This window comes from Oculina patagonica, chromosome 8 (assembly GCF_052425735.1).
Source record: "Oculina patagonica isolate OP01 chromosome 8, crgOcupat, whole genome shotgun sequence".
Lineage (NCBI taxonomy): Eukaryota > Metazoa > Cnidaria > Anthozoa > Scleractinia > Oculinidae > Oculina > Oculina patagonica.
Genome location: NC_135765.1, coordinates 16,304,810 through 16,325,999, shown reverse-complemented (window position 1 = coordinate 16,325,999; position 21,190 = coordinate 16,304,810). Strand labels below are relative to the sequence as shown.

Genomic DNA, 21,190 nt, shown 5'->3' with positions numbered 1-21,190 from the left:
ACTCTGACATCACGAGTGCTGCCGAGAGCAACTCTGGCATCACGAGTGCTGCCGAGAGCAACTCTGACATCACGAGTGCTGCCGAGAGCAACTCTGACATCACGAGTGCTGCCGAGAGCAACTCTGACATCACGAGTGCTGCCGAGAACAACTCTGACATCACGAGTGCTACCGAGAGCAACTCTGACATCACGAGTGCTGCCAAGAGCAACTCTGGCATCACGAGTGCTGCCGAGAGCAACTCTGGCATCACGAGTGCTGCCGAGAGCAACTCTGACATCACGAGTGCTGCCGAGAGCAACTCTGACATCACGAGTGCTGCCGAGAGCAACTCTGACATCACACCGAGTGCTGCCGAGAGCAACTCTAACATCACGAGCGCTGCCGAGAGCATCTCAAACTTCACGAGTACTGCCGATACTCGATAAACATCAACAATAAGACAGCCAGACCTTTATAATTTATTCAAAATTTTCCTACGTGTGCAATCTTTTGTTTTCTTATTACACCTTAAATATATGTTATTTATTCACTTGGAGCTTTAAAAGAGTGCCAAAAATTTCAAGATATTTACGTAATACCTTATTGTTACTCATTTTCGCGGGATTAATTTTCGCGATTTTCGCGATTTTTAAAAAAATCGCGAAATAAAAGACCCGCGAAAATTAATTCTCAACGATTTCTATTGTATTTTTTATGCTAATTACGTATTTTTGGCCAAAACGCGAAAATTAAGTCTCGCGAAATATTCCTGTTCCATTTTAACGAAATTAAGTACCCGCGAAAATAAGTAACAATAAGGTAGTTCTTTTATGTGTTTTTTTCAATGAATGACTTTCCTAAACGATGCTCTGCAGGATTTTTCCTTCACAATAATGATTCGAAATAAAACTTGAATAAGTCGTACAGCCTGCATAATTACTATGGGTAGTTGACAATAATTACTTCCTACGTGGCGTGACTACGGTTCAATTCAAAAACCGTAAAATTCCGGTTATAAGCCCCTCCGTTTATAAGGCCCCGGTCATAGGCCCTTCTACCCGGAAACAAAAAATTTTCTTCCGGTTATTACCCACCCTCACCCCCTCCCCGGATATAAGCCCCCTCTACTGGATGACAGCACTGAACATTGCTTTTTATGACTTTTTTAACCTAAAAAACGTATTTCAATCAACACTGCCGTGGCTCGTCACTTATAACCCCTCCCCACCCGTAAGCCCATCCGTTTATAAGCTCACCCAACAAAACCCTTACGAAGTTGTATAAGCCCAGGGCTTATAACTGGAATTTTACGGTAGGCCTTTGTAACAAACGGTCATACGGTACAAAATCCGTCAAGTTGGATGGAAAAAGAATGCAACAGCCTTAAAAACAAGCTTGAATTTTTTTGGTTTTGGATGCCCCAGTGCGAAGCTTGTCATTCAGCTTGGCGAATTTTGTACCATGTAACCAATTGCAAAAGGCCCATTAATTTAAAACGATAGGAAGTGAAAACTATGTGAATGAGCGAGCGAGTTAGTGAATAACTATCGCAGTTACAGTGGACAACGAATTTTCCCTCCTTATTTGAATCATTTGAAGGACTTCTTAGTTCTCCACTGAACGAGAAACCCCCATGAATTATTTACATCGCGATAAAAAATAGTAGCAGCGTTTTATTTGTTACGTCAACAGTGACGTCACTTGATCCGGGGTACGAGGTACTAAAGTCTTAACATCCGGGTATTTGTTACTCTCCTCCACTATCGCATCGTATAGAGTCTTGTAAGTTGCGCATACAACATCCACGGCTCGCTTGTGAACTGTATCCCTGCAAAACAACAAACACCCATCAGTGCTTCAGGATGCGAATTTTTAGCGCAAATTTGCGACGCTTTAATCACCGTAAATACAATAATTTTCATGACAGGAACCCAATAGGTCCTTTGTATAACCTTATAGCGTGAGTGTGTCAATTTTAAAAATAGTCAGTGGAAAGGAATGAAATGGATAGAGCGTGACAAAATAAGTAAGACCGCTGAATTCTCAATTTCAATTTTGTGGGCATCTTAAAAGTTTTCAAAGTTAAAATAAAATTGCGCACAACCAAAAAATAATGATGTGTTGTATAGGCTTTAAGACGAAAAGAAGGGGTCACCGCGCGTTTTTGAAAGTTGCATGAGTTGTTCTGTGGAATCACTTTAAGAGTTTGTTACATTTTTTCCTATTCCCTACCTTGTCAGTTAAATATTTGCGTCTCGCGCAATTTTTCTCGCGTGCGCTATGCCGTCTGTGGTTAGCAGTTTGTGTTGTGAGTCTTGGGGAAGATAATTTATTTACTCTCCATCTAGGTGTATAAATGGGTAGCGGCGAAAATAATTCTGGGGTAACTCTGCAATGGACTAGCATCCCATCCAGCGGGGGGAGTAGAACTGAATACTGCTAGTCGCTCTTAATGCTACTCGCACACTTTCCATAGACAAACTTGAAAACGTGAGGCTATCGGTGGCGATATTGTGGTGGAAAAAGAAAGCAAACTATTTAAGAACTTACCGTAAACGCGTAGTTCTCAGAAGATTGCACTGAGGCATGATTAGACTGTCTGGTGATGAGAGATATTTATCGAATTTGGCCTGTGATAAAAATAAATGAAATGTTTAAACAACAAGTAAAGGGAATGTCGACTGTTGAACAAACTGTTGGATTTCCTGTTCACACTGTGATTTTCCTATACAGTATGGGGCCCAGTTCTCAGCCACTTCAGACATAAACTTGTATTTCTTTCTTCAGGATAATCAAAGAAACTTGAAATTTCTCCCAGAGCTAGCTTCAACATTCAGCTTTTTGGTGTAAAGCTATCGGCCGGTCAACAATTCATTTGCCCGAGCAATAATAAAAAAAAAATCCGTTTGTGGGCCCAGTTCTCGGCCACAAAAAAACAATAGCAACAATTGGAAGGACAACTAGACTCTGTTACTCACCATCGCGTCCTTGACACTTTGTGAATCCATTCCGTGAAGCGAGGACAAAGCCACCTGACAGAAGAGGATATAAAGTTCTCAACGTGAAATAAGTTAAAAACAAAAAAAAAAAAAAAAAAATTTAATTAAAAAATATTAAAAACGTTCACTGGCTAAAAATAATACAAATAATGAGCTTTCGGCTGTCGCTCTACAGCCTTCGACGGATAAAAAATTGAATACAAAATGAATGAAATAATACAAGAAAGGTGAGATAAAAAGAAAATAATGAACAACAAAAGCGAAGTAAAAATGTGCTAATTAAGAGGCTATTTTTTAAAAAGAATACAGTATTGGCTTGGAATGGGCTTTGAATTGTTGTCAGCATGCCAGTAGCAGAGGTGTGCCAAGCCTCCAAAGTTTTCCTAATACGAAAAGAGCCTTTGTCAATAACACTAGAGTTTTCAAAGTCTATGCGATGGTCGAATGACCACGCATGTTTCGCAATGTTTGAGCCATTCGCACAGGTTTTTACATTCCTGATATGGTAATGTTCTTTTTTGTGAGTTTCAAAACATCGGCCGGTTTTACCCACATAGCACCAGTCACACTCAGCACAAGGGATTTTTTAAACCACGTTCGGCTGTTGTTCAATTGGTCGTCTAAATTTAGGTATGGGAATTCTTGTTGTAATGTCTTGTGGGGTTTATTAATAACTTGAATGTCGTGCTTTCTATAAGTTCTTAACCAGTATCGCAAAGTTCTAAAGTGAATTCACGACCTTACGAAAATAGCGACAAAATTTCACGGTTGTAAGTAAATCGAAAAACTTACAAACTTCTAAAATAAACAACGCTCCAGAAAAAACGACCTCGAACACCCGCCCAGACCCCCAAAGCTGGGACCCGCCGAGAGTAGAGATAGGAAAGGCTGTCAAATACGAAAGTACCGAGGCTCGTTACATTTTCGATCACAACACATAAAATAAACGGCACGCAATGCATGCAGAAACAATGACGTTTCACAAGGGGGTCTTAAATAATTTTCAGGAAATTTGTCAAAAATAACGCAAATAAAGCGTTATCTTGTAGCGTGACATCCGATAGACGATATACGATACTTTCTCGAGCAAAGGTCAAAAGCTGTGTTGAAATTGTTTACACCGGCCCTTTGTTTAAAAGGAATGTAAAGATTTCTGTTTTATACTGAATCTGATAAGGTAACATCAAAATAATTTGTGTCTTTTGTTTATACTTTGTATTAGTCTTTTTTAACTGCCTGGGAGTATTTTGCTTTGAGTTCTACGTGGCAATTTCTTGTTATGTGAAACTCGATTTCTGTCCATGTAATGTTTATTCCTGTCGCCAGTTCCCAGTCTTATTCGGTTCTATCACAACCCACCGGTTCTATTGATCGGTCGAACGCCTTATGGCAAAAAGCGATGCCATTGTGATGTCATTGCTTAAGGTGGCTCGATCGGATTTTTGAGCGACGATACCTTTCAACTTTGAGCAACTTGTACGCCACCGTAAACAATCCGACTGAAAATCGATCAGTACAGCTGTACTAAAGAAAGATGAAAGTTTCGAATGAGATAAGTTTCATCGAAATCGGAGTAACCATAGCAACATAATGACGTCACCACCCATTTTACACGAGGCCGATTTTCTTGTCATAGAGGGATAATTTTGAAAAAAGGCTTCTAGATCTTGGACTTGACATAGTTTTCTCAAGGTCTGCAAAATTTGAAGAATTTCTATGATAGCGTTTTCGAGAAAATTTTGGATGAAGTTTTCAGGTGCTAAAATACAACAAAAACAAAGCAGTCTTAAAACATTATTGAGAAAACGTTCACAATGCCCGATCAAGTAAATTTGCCTAAGTGAATCTTTAACTATCTAATTACCTTGGGAGAAAATTCAGAGAAATCGTTTCATTTGATTTCTTGAAACATCGGCTTGAATATGAACTGGTATGAAGTGTTATTTCGCTCTTTTTATCAAAAAAGGGCCTTCGCTTACTAAAATGATCGCAAAATAAAAAGCGCTCGATAGATTTTTTTTAAACTTGGCAGTCAAAAAGAAGAATAAGTTTGTAATGAAATGTCTAATTTTCAAAATAATTGAAAGATTCTAAGGCAGTTAATTTAAAGCCTTAACTCAGGTAAACATTGCGCTGTTTTTCACCCTACATCGGATCGCTGCCTCATTATAAGTCTCTATTGTGTCGTGCCCCGTGCATTTGCAAATTTCAGCACATCTTGAATATGTAAAACAGCCGCTTTTTTCCGAAAACTGAATAGAAACAAGCTAATTTAACAAGCCAAAATGCAATAACAACGAGGAATAGGCTAGTAAAGTACTTGTATTATCTTCAGTCTCCTAACAGTTTCAAGGCCAAGGCAGAATTGTCACAAAAATCTCCAATAATAAATAATTAGTGATTCATGATCTACTGGAATTTACAAATGCACGCGGCTTGAGACAATGGAGACAGATGATGAGGCAGCGATTCCGATGTAGGGTGAAAAACAGCGCAATGTTTACCTGAATTAAGGCTTTGAATTAACTGCGTTAAAATGTTTCAATTATCTTGAAAATTAGACATTTCATTACAAACTTATTCTTCTTTTTGACTGCCAAGTTTAAAAAATTCTATCGGGTGCTTTCTATTTTGCGATCATTTTAGTAAGCGAAGGCCCTTTTTCGATAAAAGAGCGAAATAACATTCATACCAGTTCATATTCAAGCCGATGTTTCAAGAAATCAAATAAAACGATTTCTCTGAGATTTTCTCCCAAGGTAATTAGATAGTACAAGATTCACTTAAGGCCAAAATGTTTCTTGATCGGGCCTTGTGAACGTTTTCTCAATAGTGTTTTAAGACTGCTTTGTTTTTGTTGTATTTTAGCACCTGAAACTTCATCTAAAATTTTCTCGAAAACGCTATCATAGAAATTCTTCAAATTTGCAGACCTTGAGAAAACTATGTCATCCAGATCTAGAAGCCTTTTTCAAAATTATCCCTCTATTACAAGAAAATCGGTCTCGTGTAAAATGGGTAGTGACGTCATTATGTTGCTATGGTTACTCCGATTTCAATAAAACTTATCTCATTCGAAACTTTCATCTTTCTTTAGTACAGCTGTATTGATCGATTTTCATCGGATTGTTTACGGTGGCATACAAGTTGCTCAAAGTTGGGAGGTGTCGTCGCTCAAAAATCCGATCGAGCCACCTTAAAAGCAAAGAATTAAAAGTAAAAACCATACACACCCTCTGTCCGCGGTTCTCCTGATACACTGTGTACAGACTGCCAACACCAGAGCGAGCCAGAATAAACGAAGCTTGCTCGCTGATTAGTGTATCAAGGTGGGCATCCGTCTAGGGAAAAAAATTAAATATGAATTGTTGGCGAGTAGCTAGATGCTGCATATCTTGTTACATGAAATATTTGCCACAACAAATTTTCGCTTTTTTCAAAATCGCAATAATTTGATGACTCGAAAAAAGACGGTTATTTATTTGAAGAAATGTTTCAGAAATTCTCCAAGTTCGCGAAAATTAAGCTGCGCCAAATATTTCTCTTCCAAAATTGGTGACCAATCACGAAGGAAACAAAAATTCCCTGACTTTTCACTAACTACAATCTTGGACAAAACTGTTGAGACACGACCAAATTTCCACTAATTCAGGTACCACCGTTCAGTTTTTCAACCCTCCCCTCCACCATTTCAATGTTGTCAATGCTGGAGTGATGTGAAAACAAAGCCTGGTGAATCGCAAACCCCATAAAAGAACACTAAGTATGGGGAGTAGGAGATAAAATATTTTTTGCTAGCTTTCAAATCAAGATATTCGCGAAAAATGTGTGAAATGCGTTCCTCTCGACTAGTTATGTCGAAGATTGTAGAAGACAATTTTCACGGACCATAATGAGACCGAGTAATAATAATAATAATAAATAATATTTTAAGAGGAGGCCTCCAATCACCTAGGGGGTGGTTTTCAGGAGGGTCCTCTGAGAAAATAAATGTTAAACATTAAAATACATTAAAATCTAAAATACAATAAAAAGACAAAACCCATGTTGTATGCTAACTAAGATTAAAAACTAGGACAAGAATTAAAATACTACTAACTAAGGTTAAAAATGGGAAATAAAAAAGTATTAAAATCTAAAAGGAAGAACAAATGTCACAGATCTAAAATATAAAATAACTACCTACTGTCCTTAAAAAACTAATTACAAATAGTTATCTATTAACATTATATAACATTGTGCAACTAAAAATATTTGTTCATAGTCTAAAATGTTTATCCAGTAAGAACTTTGTAAGGGTTTTCTTAAAAATCTCGCATGGCATCGGCTTTCTTAAAAATTCTGGAAGAGACAATCAGTCATTTGTAAAGCGGAAGTGCAAGCACAAAATAATATTCCGACTTTTTCTGTCTTTTAAACTTTTTTCTTCTAGATACTCAATTTCTTTACTTTTTCTTGTCCTTTGAAAGAATTCTGAAATTGGAAAGAATTAATTTACTATGGAGAGAAACATATCGATCGATCACTTAATTGTGTAACGAAGAAGTTTAAGGAACACCTTTTGCCATATGTTTTTATAAACACCTTTATAAAACTTCCTACCTGACCAGCCAGCATTTCGATGTGTTTATCCGTAAATTCGTACACAGCTAACGTGCTCTGTATTTGATGAATGCAGTTGATCATGTAGGCAGCCATGTCTGATGCGTTTAAATGGCTCGCAGACATGGAGCACATCTGAAGGAGAGGGTCGACAAGACACGAAATGATCTGTAGAAGGAAGCAAACAAGGCAGAAGAGTACGGTCAAGCGATTCTAGAGTAATTTTGCAATGGAAAGGTGAATTTGCGGTCTCTGAGCTTTTTGATAGATTCAAGGACATGGAAAGCGTGCTCTAACCAATAAGAATAAAACTCGTCTTCTTCTGGACCAACTAGATACAAAAACAAAGCCAATCGCGAATTGCAAGAACAACTTTTCCCCCACGTGCCACAGGTTACATGTTTTCCCACGCTTATCGCCGGCTACACGTTTTCCACGCGCTTATCCACGATTTTCCGCGCTTGTCGTCGCTTACACGCTTTCCAGCGCTTACAGCCGGTTACCATGATGTTTCCAGCAGAATCAAGAACATGACCAACAGAAGGATGCATCCTGTGTGACTTCAATTAAACAAAGATTGTACTAACTAGAGACTTACACGGGAATAATCTGCTTGTCTGGCATCCAACGGAATAACAGACGCATCATGAGAAGTAAGAACGTCTCTGAGTAAACTCATGGTCTCTTTTAGCGATTCCGTTGGACTCAGATCAGGAGGAGGGAGCTCGATCTAAATAGATTTGAAAAAAAGAAAATAAACACAAAAATCGTGTAAACTTTATAGACAACATACCGTGTTACATGCCTGGTGCTACTTACATGTTTTCCCGCGCTTTGCTGCCGGTTACGTGTTTTCCCGCGCTTTTGCCACCGGTTTTGTGTTTTCCCACGCTTGCCGCCGGTTACATGTTTCCTGCGTTGCACGGTGCAATGTTTCGTGCAATTTGTTCGGCCGTTTTCGACAGCGTTTTGAAACAAGATATAAGAGAGATTGCCCCACGTGTAACAGTTGCCTCCCTTACCATATTCTGCTACTAACACGTATGTTACTCACCTTTTCTAACAGTTTGCTTGCATGGCAGTTAAGGCTGTTAAAGAACATCTTGAGCGCCAACGCATTCATGTCAAGAATTGTGACTGTAACTGCGGCATCCTCGTCGATAAGGCTCCTGAAGGAAATACATAAATACTTTTTTTTAAGTACAGGGCTATTGGAGGATTGTCAATCGTGTAATACTAGCATTAGGTTATAACCAGGGCTCCACAGTTGTTTATTCTGCCGTTTAATTAACTCTAAACTAATGCGATGATATCATTTTCAGGGCTAAGAATGTTTTGTATTGTTCATGTTTGTGGTTGTTGTTGTTTCACCGTGCAGAAACAACAGCAACCATACGGACGTATGGATGGCGTGACAACAATAATTTTTCAACTCAATGGGTTTACCGTATTTTCTGAGGTATGGGGCTCCGCTTAATAATGAGAAAAGTAATAACAAGCAAATTATAATGCATCTGACAATGCCTCTGTTTTAATCTAGAGGTCAAAGAAGTTCAATTTTTAATTTTTTAAGTAGTTTAATTAAAACAAGAACTGCAAGCAGTTTATAATCGTGCGGGTAATGCTTGACCTCCTGACCTCTTTCAGTGCTTTGGCTTAAAGGCACGGCACCGCACAGTAAAATATTTAGAAAAGCAGTCACTTGAGAAACACAAGTCGTGTTTGCGTTAGTCACGGAGTGAACGTGACATGAATCTCCTTTACCACGTCATCTTTTTCTTTTTAAAACCACATGCCAAGCCGGAAAAATGCCTGCTTACGCATGCAAATATTTATTTTGTTCCGAATGTTCAATAAAATAACCCAAACCAGTTCATTTAAAAGAAAGCCAAATCACGCCAAAATAAAGAGTAGACTAGGCCATCCCATGTATTTCTCCGTTTAGCGGATGAGGTGTTCCCGTGCTTTGACACATTCTTGCTGAGCTTGCAACTTAATTTCGAAACGTTCGTTCTCAAAATACCGTAAATCAAAAAAAAATTGGGATTCAGAAAACTTTTGCAATATTTAACACGTTCTGGCTAAATTGTACGATTATACTCGCTCCGGCCAAACGCTTGAGTAACACAACAATAAGTATTTCACACAAACAGAGCGCAGTATATTCAAACAGAAAAAGGTGAATGATTATTTATAGCTACAAGCGAGAGATCGCGTGACATGGGTCTGCGTAGTGGTAGTTTAAATAGCTTGGACAGTCCGCGTCTTGTTTTCTCTATGTGATATCGCCCTCTCTTCTTGTAAAATATGGTGAAACAAAATTATAATTTCGGAGTAGGTGTTCATGTTAACGCGAGTGATCGGCTGATCGCTACGGTTTTGAACTCATGACCTAATGGTTCTTTTAGCTTGCACCACTTGTACATGTCACTGCGTTGTTTTGCAGTATTCAGTACTCCGGGTACGTAATCGGCGTTTTGTTTTCACTCAACGTCAACGCTCAAAAAGTTCTTCCTCATAAATTTTTTTAAAGTGGAGTCTGGCTGAGGCTGCAGTGCGCTTGCAGTCCGCGAGAATCGTGAATGACGTAGTGTTACTACGAAAATAGCTCAATTGAATATATACTCGCTCTAGAATAAATCAAAAATGCGATTGATTTTTTTTTTCAGATAGAGATGTCGAGTATTGATCGAAGTTTGAGCATGCGTGTCTGGCCGTGGAATTTATTAATTGGTATTGCGTTCAAAATTAAATAGTGGACATGGCAAAGAAAGCAAAGCTGGATCTCAGTCTCGCCAAGTGAAGACTTAAATATATTCGCGTTTAACAGAGCATAGAGTACTCGAAAATTAGACGGGAATGATTTTGTAACACAGCTTCCAGGGAGTGAACATTAAAATTGTACTTATATTTCCAGTAATGAAAACTTGCGTGACCGTGACAAGGGATCGGCTGGGCCGCGAGGTTCTGGAACGATTTACCGACAAAAAAAAACGACAAAATCTGACACAATTATGAATCGGGCCCAGGCCCCGCCCGATTAATTATTACACTCGTAAAAACATATTTTACTGATCCGAAAGCGACCATTGTGGAGATCAAATCATTATTCATTGAATTGACCCTTTACAAGGCCGTTTTAACGTGTACCTGTATCAAATTTTAAAGCTGACTATAGGAAGCTGTGAGCCTTAGATTCTTCATTCTGTTAATAACCTTACCCTATCGTTGTGCCATAAAACTTGAGAATATTCGCCAAGCTAAAAAGCATCACTGCCCCTGGTTCGGAAACAATGACCTGTTCCACTCGTACCTATAATATTTATATAAACAAATCAGTCTCATGGAATACTGAGTGATTACGCCAAAAACTGCGGCCAGAATGGCTCAACAAGACCACGGCATGTTGCTTAGGGTCTAGTGGAGAGACCCAAAACTGCCCTTTCCTCCCCTGCCTGCCCTTTTCGTTGAATGAAAATAAACGCCAAAAGTCTCTCCCCCCCCCCCTCGTTAAATTTGAACTACAAAAAGCCAACCTTCAATCCTTCTTCCAACTACCCTCCCCGTTTTCCCGTTTTTTAAGAATATCTGGAAAAGCATCCTCAGTTTACCTAGACTCGTGTGAGTAATTTTAACTCTCTTTATAGACATACAAAATCATCAGGGAAATGATTTCAGTCACATCTCACCTTGAATGGCCGGCACACTCCCTCTGTTATATGACTAAGAATTTCTTTTTGTACTTGCTGGTCCGCTACACAAGATAAAATGCAAAGTAGGAGCTTAGTACATGCATGTGTGATTGTGGCTAGAGGTCATAACATAAGAAAGCAAAATGGGTCCTGGAACCGAACATTTTTCGTCTGCGCAGGCTGTCTGACCTGACTCAATCAATAAGTGACTTCATCATACTACGTTAATGAGCTTGATTACATGTAAAGAGACGCAAGAAGCAGAAGGGTTTCTTACTGAACATTGTGTAGTTCCAAAAAATATCAATTCCCACCACAACCCATCTGGAATTTCCAGTTTGGCTTCATACTTTACTTTAAAACTTTGACTTTCGAAACTCCCCTTTCCCTAAGAATTTCCAACAACCTTCCTTGGGATGGTTATATTTTCTGGAAGCACACATTTTCTACATGAGATATACAGCAAAGTGTTTAACATACATGATGATGAATTTCTAAGCAAGCTATGCAGGAGTTCCTTTTCTGATGCTATCGCCTGGTGAAGCCATGCCAACATGTCACCAACATATCTAAAAGGAAAAAAATTGGAAATTAGATGACATTTTATTATATATATATAAGTAACTAATTCATGTCTAGGTGTGAACAACTTGTTTGGTGTGTGACAGCATTAAAAACTCTAAAACCTTTTACTTCTGATCAAACTGAAATTAAATTATCACATCATTTGTTCCTCCAAATAACATTGTTGATGATTCAAAGATCGGATAAGGTATTGATAAAATATTGATTTCACTGATGATAAACAAATTACTGTTACACCCCACTAATTTGTACTCAGTTATTTTGAATTTCCCGTTATTTTGAGCTACATGTAAAACTCATTTCCTATGGATTTGTCCTTCAGTCATTTACTATCCGCTATTTTAAACTCCCACTATTTCAAACTATTTTTTGTTTCCCCTGACAGTTCACAATAATGGGGTTCAACTATTCATAATGTAGACACATAACCAAACCAAAAACCTGCCTTACCTAACAGGATCGTGTGAATGTAATTCGATTGGCCTGGGAGTACCACCAGGACCTAAAAACAAACAAGCAAAAACAGAAAGAGAATTCATGTTTTACTTTTTAAATCAATGTTCACAATATTGGAATTCCCCAGTTTTGAGGATTTGGACAGGTTGCTCTACAGTTTAAGCTGTTGATCATCTTTTTCCTTTCCATAACCTTCATATTGGGCATTTTTATAGATATATTAAGAAGATATCAGGCACTGATCACTGCCAGAACTATGCATACCTCCTCTCGTGAGTGCATCAATAAAGCATCTTACTACAGCTGTTCTTCTGGCAGTGCCATATTCATCTAAAGTATATCTATAATGTACGAGAACCAAGCAAAGGGTTATCACTGATAAAAGGATGAATCTTGTTCTCTTCTTCAGAGATGTTGGTATCTAGAGCTTCTAAAAGGGGAATCTGAGGTATTTTAAAATAAAATGGAAGAATTGATCATTTTGGATGTGAAATTGTTACTGAAAAAACATTTTATTGGAGTGACAAAGTGTATTTATTTAATGTTTACTATGAGAATATTCACAAAATTAATAGAGATGCATGGCATTCATGAGGGAAGGGTTGGCAGGCAGTTGCCCAGAAGAGTTCAATTTTGACATGTTTATGGATTAAGCATCCCATCCAGGGGGAGAAACAATAAGCTGCATGCAGTTCCTATGATCCACCTCTGTGGGCCAGCTGGGCCTGAGTGCAGACCTTTTAGCATGGTGCAATCAAAAAGTCCAAAGCAATAATTAACCAGAAAGTACACACAGCACAGTACATGAACCATTCCTATTTATATTAATATGGCTAGCTCTGCATGCAGGCAAGATGGACCAAGTTTTGCACTGTCATTAGCTATCCGAGCAGGAAACATGGGCCTGTCTAAACATTTTGCTGCTGTGTCTTGCACAACAAGTGGTGTTCTTTATGCAATGTAATGAATCCTTTATTGATTAAGCTTGTGTGGTCAAGGTAGCTGGATATTGGCTTCTTTTTTGTGTGATTTGGACTTCAATTAGATCTTGATGGATCCATAAACACTCAAGAAAATAACTTGGCCAATATTCAGCCACCATGAACCCATGCATAGTCAATAATTGACCAGCTTACTTGAATAGAACAGGTCTGTCCTCTAAAGCAGCCATCGCTCTGCTAAGCATGCTAGAAACATCAGGAAGATCCCCTGTTAAGCTTCTACATTCATCTACAAGCAGAAAAATGAAAAAGGAATCAGTGACTAAGTCAGAGCATTCCACTGAAATCTGAATCAAAATTACAGTGCTGGGGTATCAAGACTCCTTCTGATCTCAGAATTTTGTTCTTAGAGAAAAGTAAGTGTGCTTCTTGATTTATCATTGTCATCATTTTTCAAATTACTTGAGCATTTCTTTTGTAACATGATGTTCATTTTTAGGAGTCTGAACAGCAGTTTCCTGCATTTTTTGGCACCTCAACTTTGACGAATCAATACAACGACTCCTTTTCAGTTGATGCAACAGTTTTGGTATTAAACAGATGCCAAATCACTGGTGAACTTGTAAGAATAATAAGAAGTTACCATAGAAATGGTATAACCTGTTCAAAACACCCTTAATTTTCGCTTCAAGTGCTTATTTTTTTTATATTTTTTTTTAAATTTTAAAATATATATATTTTTTTATAAAAATTTTTTTAATTTTTTAGGGGGGGCCACAGGTTTGTTAGCTTTGCTATTTAGTGTTACCCTCATTTTAAATAAAGTCTTTATTATTATTATTATTATTATAACTCAAAAATGATCCCGTTAACCCCCACTTTTTATGATGGAATAATGATCAGCATGTTAAGATACAATTTGGCAAGGTTCAAAAAAATTCTGTATTGGGGGTTCAGAACCACCTTAAATTTTCGAAATGTTTTGAGATATAAGCATTTGAAGCGAAAATTAAGGGTGTTAATTATACCATTGCTATGGTAACTTCTAATGTCAAGAAAATAATCATAACTTGCTCACCAGTGATTGGACATCTTTTTGATATTATAATTGCTGAGGCAGCAACTGTAAAATACTTGTAGTACTGACCCTTCAAAGTATAAAAGCTGGAAAGTGCTTGAAACCACTATAGGCCTCTTTAAGCTGCACCACAGATCAGTTATAAAAAGAAATTTAAAGGCATTTTGTCACAGCCAACTGCGTTCTTGAAGAACTAGCTTAAAACAGCCTACCTTGACTCCATCTGTATAGCTTCTCATAGCTGGACTCAAGGTGTAAAGCCATAGCCTCCATTATTTGCAAGCTACAGACAGATTTTAACATTCCATCATTAGTACTTCTTTTTCAGCCTTAGAAGTGACACAGATGGTCACTAACTTTGACAGTATTTAACATCTGGGCATGTACATCTTTTAGAGCTGCACCAAAAAACTCTACATTAATGCAGTAGTGGATCCAGACCTTCAGCTAAGTGCGAGGCCAAATCATCCAGGCCCTGGAATAAGGAGGGGGCCAGTGCTCTCGAAAATAGTTTTTCTCAGCCCTTCGGGCCTCTATTTGGTCAAAAAATAAGGTGGGTACCAACAGGAGTCCAACCCGTGACTTTTTAAGTACTGTTCCTGAGGATACCCTGATCACTGAGGTACAATGTTGGTCATTTACTAGGTTTAGTAATACTCGTGTCCTAATAAGCATCTTGGATGTGAAAAACAAATTTAATACTTTTGTTTTTACATGTTCATGCCCATTGGTGACTTCTATATTTTGTCACTTTGATACATTTTCATAACACACTCCCCTAACTGCAATGAAAATAAATATCACCCAAGGGGGATCAATAACTTTCAAGGGTCATACATGTACATGAAAGAAAATGATTACCCTGCTGTTTGTTGCTTTGTCCTTAGCAGAAGTTTGCAGTCATTGTGAATTTCCTTAACTCTTCCTAGTGCTTCAAAAAAAGTCTGCCACAAGAAAAAAAAAAAGGGGGATCAAAATAAATTCTGAAATGTTGTCTATAAGACAGTTCAAGCTAATCGCCAATGAAAAATGTTCAAGATTCCACATTGCTGCATGTTGGTATGTTTTTGTGCCAATTTTCTATGATTGGTCAGCTTTCATAGAGACAAGATTTGCTTTTTTTAGCTATATTTACCCACGAACTGTGGTATTTTCAGCAAATTGCACCATAGTTGAAGCAATATTAATATCAAACATGGGAGACAGTGTTTCATCAGGATATCCAAACACCAAGAAGAGAGTTAAAAATATGATGTGCAATATTTAGTGTATTTTTAACGAAATTCAAGGTGTTTAGATAGGCGATGAAACACTGTCTCGAGTGTTTGATCTCAATCAAAACAACAAGTAAGGAGTAAACAGAGAAATAAAACTGTAACAAGCTAGTATGCTAATTAAGATCGGGTATCCAAACCACCGTGATGGTTATGATTTCCTTGTTTTAACTTGATGAATTATTATTGAGTTTAAGAAGTGAATTGAAAGTACTAATATTGCAATCTCAGCATGTGGATTATTCAACAACTTTTGTAAACTCAGTCATCTCTGGAGCTGAAAGTCTGAAAACTGCAGTGAACATGACCGCATAACACACCTCTGAAATTGGGCCATTCCTTGTGCCCTTTAGAGCTTGCACCTCATCTGGTTTTAACTGAAATCTTGAAATAAATGCATCTGCTACTGTTTCCTTCATCTGTATATTTTGACTAAGAGATTAAATAGAGAAATAAATTAGAAGCAATCTTCAATATTTGGTTTCAGTTAGATATTGACTTTTTCGGTTTCAGTTAGATATTGACTTTTTAAACAATGAACGTTGCAATTGCCGCCTCTGTGACTATTAATACTAGCCATGTACATGTATATATATAGACTTTTTTTTTTATCACATAATTAGATTTACTTTTTTACTGGTTTTTATTATGTAAATAGCTAGCCATGTATATAGTCTTTTTTTTTATCACATAAATAGATTTACTTTTTTTTACACGTTTTTATTATGTAAATAGCTTCTTTTTTTTAACTTATTTTAACTTTAAATTATTAATTGTAATATTTGTATAATGATAGGTTTAAGTTTTTTAAAGTTTTTTCTTAGTCAGGTGTCCACAATTAGTAGAGGGGACTTTTCCCCTCAGCTAAACATTTTAGACACGTTAATAAAGTTATTCATTCATTCATTCATTCATATTGATAATTATTAATATTGTTTTATTTGTCAAGAAAGCTTAAATCACAGATTTTCAGACACATATTTTTAAGTAATAAATGTGGTTCATCGATATAATTATGGTGTTTATAGTAAGGCCAGCTAAATGCCAATGGTTAACACCAAATTGACAATAAAACTGTTGTTTCAGAAAGTGTTAGGAACAAAAACCAGACATGTTCTCATTTTTTTGGTTGGATTCCAATCCAAAATTAAGTTCATGTACAAGTACATGTGTTAAGATAATGACTAAGTCTCTAGATTCATTGCTGAAAATATCCAGCAGAATAACTTGTCCCAGCCATTTGATCTTCAAACAAGCTGAAATTGAAAATATGGCTAAATGTATAATCTTGAGCCGATTTCTTACAGAATTACCTTTCTCCTTGAAGCTTTGTAGTTTTGCTTATTAGGTCTGAGGTTTGATCTCTTGCAGACTAGAGACATCACAAACATTTAAAAGCCATTAAAATAATATATTATAACTAGTAATAACGATACGTTAAGTAGTGCGACCATGTGTATTTTGTACAGAATTATCTTTTAAAAATGTTGTGAAATAAAAGAAACTACTGACAGGAATGTGAATTCTAGAAATGAGTTATGTTTTATGTGAATTATTGTTTTTCAATCCGGTCAGTGTAAAATGCAGACTGCAGACAAGGGGTAAAATACAGACCGAGGGTAAAGTAACGAAATATGAGTCACAAAGCCATTTTTCCCTGCCGGCTAGCTGCTCCAAATTTCGAAGAAATGTACGCCAGACAACGCTTCGCATGAGCTATCATGAAAATGAACTGGTGATAAATGTCATACAAAATAGATAATTTGATCAAAAGCTATCAAATTAACTTTTTGATACGTTTGAAAACCCGATTTAACTCATTTAACTGGACGGTTTAAGGGTAATTTAGAAAAAATAATTCTCTTTTATACCATGCCGACACAGCAAGGTCACATTCAGCGATCAAATTACTCCATGGCAACAGCTCTTTGAAGTGTTTTTAACTGGCGCAGATTAAACGCTTCCGCAGTAAAGTTATAAATAATGGCTTTGCTTCGCTAATCGTTGTAATGTAATAAAACACTATATAAAAAAAAAAAGGTACAACACTTTTATGTTTATAGCGAGCGGTTAACTTGCTTGCTTGCGTTGCGAATTGCAGACGATCGAGGATTTTGTGACACGTCCGGCTGCAACACAAGGAGCGATAAACAAATGACTTGAGTTTCAATGAGTTCGTGAGTGTAAAAAAATAATTTCTGAAAGGGCACAGCCTGAAACAGCTGAAAGGGCTGTTAACCATTCAGTTTCATCCAGTTTACTGGTGACGAAGACTTGAACTCTCACAAGGTCAAGTCCGTATTAAAAGTAAAAAATTGAACTCATTTTGTGTCGGCATATAAACATTTTAATACCGCCAGTCCATTCACATGTTCGCTCATGCGAAACGTAATCTGACATACATTTCTTCAAACTTTGGAGTCGGCGGAAGGCTTTCGTTACTTTACCCTCTGTCTGCATTTTTCTCCCGGTCTGCAGTCTTCATTTTACCCTCAACCTGCATTTTAGTCTTCGTTTTACACTAACCACTCAGAAAACTCATGAGCGATGTGAAAACATGTTGACATCGTGAAAACACGGGCACGTACGAACACGCCAAATAAGGAATGTGGAATTATTGAACGCATGTTTCGCTGCACCAAATATGGATTAATTTAATTAAAATCATATGAGCAGGAACATTTGTTCACATGCTAAATGCCAAATATAGCTCAAGAACAATACAAGCGCCCGCAAATTTTAGGAGTATATAACGGAATCACGAGTCAGCGTCAAAGAAATCTTTCCTCACCAACATTAGAGTTGCTCCAGCGAACTGCGCTGGTGCTTGTTTGCTGTCGCAATTATGTGTTTCCAGAAAAAAGTCATACCCACAGTACTCCTCTTAGGGAAGGCTTAAATGGGTTTGAACTTACTTCTTATGTACAACTTACATAACAATGTGTCGCTTCAAAACACATAAGATATCAAAATTTTATAATGAGCATATAGCTACTTGGGTAGTTATGTAAAGATCGGTAAGTGAATACTGAAACATACCTTGAGTCGGCTTGTCATTTCAGTACAACATCTACTCATTTGTTCAATATCTGCATGCACAGCATCCAGTTGCTGCAAGATATTAAGTTCAAATTTGTAGTTGATAAATAAATACAACAGGATAATTAAAGCATCGATCATGAATGCATGAAGTAGGTACAGGTATCCATCAGGAAATCAAGTAATACTTATTTTAGTTGGATAAAAATCGAGTACCAGAATAATTTTAAATTTTATTGCGATATTTTCTACCCTTTTTTAAAGCTAATGGTGGAAGTAATTATCCGTGATAACACCAACAACAATATTTCTTATCAGAGCCTGAGAAAATGGATTTCAAAGTTCACAAGAACCATGTGAACTATAGTTAAAATCTCATATGAAGCTTGTTAAATTGTCTTTTACCAGCTCAGTGCAGGGATTCAGTGGAACTTGGAAACTTGTTTCGTTGGTGTTGTTAGAAATGATTTTTTTAATAAGATATTTGAAACAGTATCACAGAAGTTTGCAATAAGATGTAAATAATTTTAGTACATAATCCAATTAATACTCTATGAAAATGATCAAGACTAGTCTTCAATCAGAATGGCATTCACCTCAGTCTGCATACCTGCCAACTCTCCAGATTTTCCTGGGAGTCTCCAAGTTTTTCATCAAATCTCCCGGTCTGATTTTTGTAAACTATTCATACATTGTCTTAAATAATATCCTTACAATGCAAAGATTTCTAGACATCTCCAGATTTTTGTACTCTGGGGGTTGGCAGGTATGAGTCTGGTTTCAGTAACATGAAGTGCCTAGGAATATTTCTTCTTTTTCCTGGGAGGGATGCGGTCCATCGCAAGTTAGCATCAGAACTTCAAATCTATTTACATGAGGCTTTCTTTTACTTGCTGGATAGTTTGTACAGTACATGCATGATTAGAACGAATATGCACACTATCTGATGAGAATAATAGTTTGGTTTAAGTCTCTTGTTTGTGCTCTATTTAGTATTACACAACTCCATTGTAAACGATCAAGTAACGAAAAAAGCTGCATAGTTTTGAAGTGCTCAAAAAGGCAGAATGGCCCATTTTTGCCAAAATCTTTGTTTGTACGAGACTTCTTACAAAAAACAACCTTGTATGCCAATGCAAGTTTTATTAAATTATCAACTTTCGTCATCTCACCTCCTTGACCTCTCTGAATGCGCTCTCAAAGCTTTCGTTAATAGCTAAGCTCCTTTTCTCAATGTCTCCGCGTAAGTTTCGTCGAGAGCGCAAACTGTTGTCGACGAAAAACGTCGACAAGGCCTTGAGGGCCTCCACCATTTCCTGCCAAATAACAACACATTTTGCCAGATTATCGCCATTTTCCTCTCCACAGAAAAAGCGGATAGGTATCAAAATCCTATTACCTTGTCATTGTCAAGTCTCGTTTCTAATATTTTGTTTAATTTCCTTGATAATGGGTTATTTGGCTGGGATTCGTTCCCTTCCGCCATCTTGAAAATATTCTACGTGGCTCTCGTTCCAGGGCCTTTCGGAAACGCCTGAAAGACCCTGGGTACCAGTTTGTTCTTGCGCTTCTTTGCCCCGCTTTGCGCATACACTGAAGAAGAGATTTCCCGTTCCGCAAGATAAGGGTAACGCGGGCGCTTAAGTTCGAAATCATGAAATGTCGAAGGAGGTGTCGTACCACCGGGATTGTACCGTCAACAGCAGGCCTAAATAGCATCATTCTTGCGCTCTTGCGCATTATATCTCGAGAGTAATAATGGGGCTTTTTATCTAGACTGTTCACAGCCCTCTATTTTTTCGTATTTTTCGATCAATGAGTCTAGAGATGGGCACAACAAGTCTTTCATTAGAGTCTTTCCAAATGTCCTGTCTTTCCATTCCATTCCTTTTCTTATTTGGGTGACCTTGGGAACTCCGCTCCCATACAGAAATGTTGGTGATGCTCGTCGAAAATTTGAAACTCGGTCCTAAAGTGTCAGAGTCCATGCCATGGTTCAAATTTAAGAAGTAAAGACTTTCTTACTGTTGGGTGATAAAATAGCCCACGTTCAAACCACAGCGGGTAACCAAAGCCGGCGTACTATGAGAGTTTGTATGGGGATGTACTATAAAAGCTTGCTTGGATTTGAGAAAAAGTTGAGAAAAATATCTTTTTTACCGTTAAAAAGTTAAAATAAAACTTAAAACCTTACCTGGTGTCACTTTTTTGTCTTTCTTGTGCTTTAAAAAGCCATACGCGCAATTTTCGTCTTAATCGTCTGTTGCCGCAACAGACGGTTAAGACGTTTAAACCTCTCTAATATGGAGGCCAAAGAAACAGAGCAAAGTGTCCATTTTAGAGAGTTTTCCTTATTAAAGAGGTCACCATGATGACATCACTTCTATGACTAATCGGACAGTTTAAGGTGTTCAGTTGCTAAAAACAAGTCAACCCTCGTCTTTGACAGTGCTTTGAGATACATCTAAAATGATTACTATCCATCGTTGGGACACTGTCTATCAGTAGCTATAGAGCACTACCGTGTACATCTCAACTACAT

At 37.5% G+C, this 21,190-nt stretch overlaps 1 protein-coding gene across 1 annotated transcript; it reads right to left on the bottom strand.

The window, feature by feature from the left end:
- Positions 1–443: 443 nt before the first annotated feature.
- Positions 444–20,169, bottom strand: LOC144662383 (conserved oligomeric Golgi complex subunit 6-like). Its single transcript, XM_078523177.1, has 20 exons — positions 20,048–20,169; positions 19,821–19,964; positions 18,649–18,720; positions 16,923–16,981; positions 15,930–16,041; positions 15,197–15,279; positions 14,548–14,618; positions 13,453–13,546; positions 12,581–12,657; positions 12,311–12,362; positions 11,756–11,844; positions 11,273–11,337; positions 10,805–10,896; positions 8,638–8,752; positions 8,182–8,313; positions 7,584–7,751; positions 6,215–6,322; positions 2,961–3,014; positions 2,533–2,612; positions 444–1,810 (listed from the first exon to the last, which is right to left on the bottom strand). Exons 1-20 carry the CDS (start codon positions 20,132–20,134, stop codon positions 1,663–1,665), a joined length of 1,902 nt encoding a protein of 633 aa, XP_078379303.1. The 5' UTR covers positions 20,135–20,169; the 3' UTR covers positions 444–1,662.
- Positions 20,170–21,190: the final 1,021 nt, after the last annotated feature.

Bases quoted from the DNA above. Each gene is read 5' to 3' on its own strand.
- LOC144662383 (XM_078523177.1), bottom strand. From the start codon at position 20,134: ATGGCGGAAGGGAACGAATCCCAGCCAAATAACCCATTATCAAGGAAA. The intron at 7,752-8,181 runs GTAAGTCTCTAG...TTCCTTCTACAG, and splicing joins GACAAGCAGATTATTCCCGT to ATCATTTCGTGTCTTGTCGA. The intron at 6,323-7,583 runs GTAGGAAGTTTT...TTTTTTCCCTAG, and splicing joins TCGAAATGCTGGCTGGTCAG to ACGGATGCCCACCTTGATAC.